General features: G+C 33.8%; 1 protein-coding gene across 2 annotated transcripts in view; it reads right to left on the bottom strand.

Annotated features, from left to right (window-relative positions):
- Nucleotides 1–419: 419 nt before the first annotated feature.
- The window catches only part of LOC111809634 (probable glycosyltransferase At5g03795), a 9,585-nt gene continuing 3,937 nt past the window's right edge, over nucleotides 420–6,067 (bottom strand). For both annotated transcript variants that reach the window (XM_023696006.1, XM_023696005.1), the window contains exons 4-6: nucleotides 5,184–5,416; nucleotides 946–1,103; nucleotides 420–837 (exon numbers count right to left, since the gene is read on the bottom strand). In XM_023696006.1, coding sequence (XP_023551774.1) covers nucleotides 736–837; nucleotides 946–1,103; nucleotides 5,184–5,416 — 493 coding nt within the window. In that variant the 3' untranslated portion in view covers nucleotides 420–735. The remainder of the gene's footprint in view (nucleotides 838–945; nucleotides 1,104–5,183; nucleotides 5,417–6,067) is intronic.

Below are 6,067 nucleotides of genomic sequence, written 5' to 3'. Positions count from 1 at the left end.
TTTTTTTTTTTTTTTTTTTTTTTTTTTTTTTTTTTTTTTTTTTTTTTTTTTTTTTTTGTATATTCCAAATAATAATAATAATAATCATAATTGAATAAAAACAAAAGTAGTTTTGAAAACAGCAAAAACATTTATTTCATTATTATGTTAAAAATAATCATTTTTTTTTTAGAACTCACGAGATTCTTACCATATTGTTTTAGGTTTATTCCCTATAAATTATATATATATATATTCCATGTAAATTAAGTTAAAATCACCCTGTAAACTATTGAACAAATATGTTACTTCTATAATTAGAATTTACTTCCTAAAAAAGAAAAGGAAAAAAAACAGTAAAAATTATTTTACCAACCACAAACGATAAGGCTCTGAATCCAAGTTTGACTGTTTTGGATGGTTGTAGAAAATTTACAACAAGGCAAAAAAAATATCTTCATAAGCAAACAAAAATTCAGAGTTGAAGCGTTACGTTGTGTGAAAAGAAATGGGCCACTCCAACATGAATTAGGGGAGCCTTATCTTGAACAACAAGACACACAAATACAAATAACTAAGTTGACTAATATTTGTGCAATGCAACAGTTACACATGCAAAGTTTTTCTTTTCAAANAAAAAAAAAAAAAAAAAAAAAAAAAAAAAAAAAAAAAAAAAAAAAATTAAACAAAAGAATGTACTTTTTATAAGCATGTAATGAATTTTAATCTATCTGCTAAACTTTGGTTACAGACATATTAATATTTGATGACATGATGTCGTAACCATAAGTCGTACATCACCATATGGAATGCGTCATATTTGATCGGAGGTGAATTCCATTGGAAATGCTTTTGAACCTGATAAATGTGTGCAAACATAGTAAGTGCGTACGTGATTTTGAAGAGTCGAAAAAAGCTTATTTTAAGCGAATATGAACCGGGTTGGAAGGAAAGACCATAGTGTACCTGCACTAGATTTTTGTGGAGTTTAATGAACTCCATATCAGATATGTCCTTGAGAATTTGTTTCAATTGATATACATCGCGTTCCTTAACGATCACCGAAAATTTTTTCCAATCAATAATGTCGTTGAATGGAAGATCATAATAATCTGACAATATCACTGCAAGAAATCCATATGAAGAACTCAGTTAAGCCCCAAATAAAGGAGATTTTCACAAAATATTATAACAAAATGTTTAGAGATGAAAAAAGAGAGATTTAGTTCCTAATCAAAATTGATAAGGCCAGATAGATGCAAACATGTTAATCCATCTAATTAATCAAGATTAGTCTTGTTATTACTGATTAACTAGGCTGCCTTTTTTAGATATCTTTTATTGTTTTTCTGTTACGTGCCCACCTTTATTGGCTTCACACATGTATGGTCAGTAAATAAGTTCGAACAATTCATTGAATCTTCCCTGCTGCTCTTTTCATGTGAGCACAATCAGAGAATAGAATTAGAAAAACGTTTCCTCGTTTTCCTCCGTTCTTTTCTGCCCATTTCCTTCCTTTTCCAAGTAACGGAAATGGGGTTTGAAGGGAGTAGGTATGAAGTTAGCCAAGGGAAAAGAGTACTCAACCTTCAAGCATGTCACAGCATCTAACCATACTTAACAGTGATGTAAATTCCTCTTTCAAGGAATTTTGTCCAAAAAATTATGCACATATAATAAGTTCTTTGGACTAAAGATAAAGAAAATTAGTATAAGATCACCTTGGGATCTTAAGGAAGCCTTAAGAAGCACGGATACAACACGATATGGACACAATGACATGTTATTTTTTAAAAACATCTAGGAACAGAAATACGGCAAGAACATGTTTATTAAAATATATATCATTTTATACAAGAAAGAAATCAAAAGTTGATGAGTTTTATGTGTTTCTATACTTAAAAAAATGAGTTTGATGTACTTCGCTCTTTAGATTTATTCAAAATCAAGTGTTTGATATGTGTCAAACTACATTGACTTCTTACAACTAGTGTCTACGCATTAATTGTGCTAACAAGATCCCATACATGTCTCCAATAAGTGTTGGAGTGTCCAAGTGTCCAAGTATCCAAGTATCTAACACATGTTGGACATGGACATACTAACTTAGTGTCTGTGCTTCTTATAGCTGTCCACAGAACCTAACTTTAACCTTGATTCTCATTTGTCCGAATGCATTTTGTATTGACTCGCTATAACCAAACATTATAGGGATTGATGTTTGAAGGGAGCTCCCCATAATTGTTCACATAAATGGACAACATCTTCACAATCTAAGTACTCAATTCCTGAACTCTCTAACACAATTTTGACATGATTTTCCAATAATCTAAATGCAACCCTTTCCTGAATTCCTCCACAAAACACATCCAACAAAAAAGATTTTCCATAGTCCTTTCCAGTATCTCCTTCAGTCCCCTAATTTGAAGGTAATAAGAAAATTGAAACCCTTCACACCGCAAGACGGGATAACGGGATCAGAGTAAGTTCGCTTCGTTTACAAAATTATGCTTTCCTCTAAGGAATTTTATCCAAACTTCATCAAAGAAACACTACAATTGTAACTGTGGAGCGTGCCCAAATACACCCCGAGTAAAAACCAACTCACAACTAACCAGCTCTCCTAATTCCTGTGTAACTTAGTGATAGAATCTGTTTGCTTATTTCACATATAGGTACACAGCTTGAGTACACTACCACTCTTGTTCACCTAAGAGCCTCCCACCCCAAAAAGTACCCTAACTCTTATGATCCAACTTTTAAATACTCCCACACATTTCATTCCCATTGTTCGGAGTGCATCTTGTATTGACTCGCTATAACCTAATATTATAGTGCTTGATGTTTGAAGGTAGCTCTCCATAACTGTTCACATAAATGGACAACATTTTCACAATCTAAGTACTCAACTCCTGAACTCCCTAACACAGTTTCAACGTGATTTTCCAATGATCTAAATGCGACCCTTTCCCGAATTCCTTCATGAAACACATCCAACAAAAAAAGATTTTCCATAATCCTTTCCCGTATCTTCTTCAGTCCCTTAATTTGAAGGTAATAAGAAAAAAACCCTTCACACCGCCAGACAAGATCAGAGTAAGTTTGCTTCCTTCACAAAATTATGCTTTCCTTTAAGAAGTCTTATCCAAACTTCATCAAAAAACCCTATAATTATAACTGTGGAGCGTGCCCAGATACACCCAGAGTAAAAACCGCCTCAGAACTAAACTAGCTCTCCTAATTCCTATGTAACTTCGTGATAGAATCTATTTGTTTATTTCACATATAGATACACAGCTAAGAGAGTACTGGAATACACTACCACTCTTGTTCACCTAAGAGTCTCCCACCCCAAAAAGGTACCCTAACTCTTATGATCCAACTTTTAAATACTCCCACACATTTCATTCCCATCTGCCGAAGTGCATCTTGTATTGACTGGCTATAACCAAATATTATAGCGTTTGATGTTTGAAGGGAGATCCCCATAATTGTTCACATAAATGATCCAACTTTTAAATACTCCCACACATTTCATTCCCACCTGTCGAAGTGCATCTTGTATTGACTCGCTATAACCTAATATTATAGTGCTTGATGTTTGAAGGGAGCTCACCATAATTGTTCACATAAATGGACAACATTTTCACATACTAAGTACTCAATTCCTGAACTCCCTAACACAATTTCAACGTGATTTTCCAATGAACTAGATGCGACCCTTTCCTGAATTCCTCCGTGAAACACATCCAACAAAAAAGATTTTCCATAATCCTTTCCCGTATCTCCTTCTGTCCAACCCAATACTTTGATTGAGACCCCTCTCCGTAACTCTCTTCAATAGAAGACTGAAGGAAAACATTAAATCAATATTATGAAACAAATAGCTTCATAAAGAAGCAGAAAGTCAAATTGAGAACATAAGATGAATGACCCAGCCACTCTCTCATACACCACTCAGGCAGCATTTGCAAGTCTTCATTCTTTTTCCCTCTCATACATTCTCTGGCTTCACCTCTCACTCCCAAGAACCCTCTCCTCTCTCACATGCTATCCCAATTTCTCACCATTTCACTCAGCCAGCCAACCTCTGCCATCTATCTCCACTTGCCTGCGGAGATTTTTGTTTACAGAATCTCTCAATAAAAAGCATTAAAGAGAGCATAAAAAGGAAAAATGTTAATGGCAAAGGCAGTTCAAATTCTGGGATCTGGCAAAAGGATTTGCCCAGAACATGGGAGAGCATGATAGAACACAGGGTGGTGTTTGTGGAGAAACCTTTTTCTTTTATAAGAACATTGAAATGCAATACCTCCTCTGCTAAAAAGAAGATAGATGCCTACTGGTGATGGGAAATGTTATTAGTGCTTTAGATGCCCGTGGGTGAGGGAGGAGCACCTCAATCATGGAAAATAGAAAAACCAACACCAACCCCTTTCTGATGCAAAATGCTCTCACCTAAAATGGCCGATAAGGATGTTTGTAGTTATTGTTGGGAACATGAACATAGTAGACACTCACAATAAAACTCAAGAAAAAATTAAAGAAATTTGTTCTCTTACTCACACAATTTAGGAGAAACAAGAACATGTGTTTTCTTGTAAATGACTTCACTTTGCTCGACTTACTACAAACGAAAAATCTTACACGTGTAAACTAGTAGGAAAGTACATCAAAAGACATGAATATTAAATACCAATACATTAACATACATCAATGTACTTAGTAATTCATGTATCGAACTATTCACACATCTAACTATTCATGTATCCAACTATTCTTGTACTCGACATGTGTCTAGATTAAATCTTTTAGTTACGTCTTATTCTGGGAATTGATTTTCTTAAAACTGGGAAATTTTATACGTTCATTATACTTAGTTAAAGGTTATATTCTTATCCCAAAAAGAAAAATAAAAGAAAGAAGTGCATTCTGTGACTAAAACTTGAACTTCCATGAGCCTTCTATTTTGATCCTTTTGAATTAAATTGGAAACTTAAGATTACTATCCCTACATTTTAATAAAATGGATTTTTAAATCAAGAATATTTTGTGTTTTATAAGAAAAAATGTAATGAAAACCAGCTAAATAATTAAACGATTACCAACACCTTTAGCTAGAAAAAGGAAAAATAGACCCATAAAAATAAATAGAAAACAAACATTATATAGCTAAATAACCAAAAACAAAGTCAAGCTCTCACCTGGTACACATCCATAATGGATTGAGTCGGCTATTCGAGCACTGTTGACTTGCGAACCTCCCGGGCATATGCAGAATTTTGTCCTATAAAATCTTTTCTGGTACACTAGATGTCCAGTAGCTCTATTTATTCTGTTATTTGAAATGTCTAGTTCTGTATCATTCTCCCACACACGTGCTAGTATGACTCTAATTTTAGAGTTCCGATGGCCTGCCCAAAATCCAAGGGTTGTCCTGTTCAGAATATCATCTTCATCAGCAATGAACTGAAATTTATATTTAACAGCAATTCTTTCCAGAGGAAAAGATAATACAACTGTGAAATTAGATCAGTAAATGATCTGAATAGAGTATATTTTAATTTGATTGAATATCATCAAGAAATAAAACTTCATCCAAAATGATGTGATAAACATGGAAAATAGTCTAAAAGTCTTCTCAGGGCTTGTAAGAAACAAAAAGAAAAAGTTAAATTGAAGCTTAAGGTCGGTATATCAAAAAATACTGAAGCTGGTATAGCGTTCAAGAGATCAGGTTGGATTGCTCTTCCCTATTGTGCTAAACGCCATTCATCCCACAATAATTTTGGCCTACCCATGGTTGTGAATCCAAATTTTAAGAACTCGTTCTGAGGTCTCCCTAAAGGGGTAGATTGACTATCATGTGGCCTGCTCTCTCCAATGTAAATAGTAAACCTATTTTTAATAAAGAAACCCCTCAATAAAAGAACAAAATATACAAAATGGAGAAGACAGCCGTCTCCTCCCAGTAGAGATTATAAAGANAGGAAACTCTCATCAGTCCAGTAACAAACTCAACATGAAAGAGAAATTAAAAGACAAGATAAAAATAAATAATTAAAAGACAAGATAAAAATAAAAAGTA

The sequence above is a fragment of the Cucurbita pepo genome, chromosome LG14 (genome assembly GCF_002806865.2).
Source record: "Cucurbita pepo subsp. pepo cultivar mu-cu-16 chromosome LG14, ASM280686v2, whole genome shotgun sequence".
In the NCBI taxonomy this organism is placed as follows: domain Eukaryota; kingdom Viridiplantae; phylum Streptophyta; class Magnoliopsida; order Cucurbitales; family Cucurbitaceae; genus Cucurbita; species Cucurbita pepo.
This window is presented reverse-complemented; position numbering and strand designations above follow the sequence as displayed.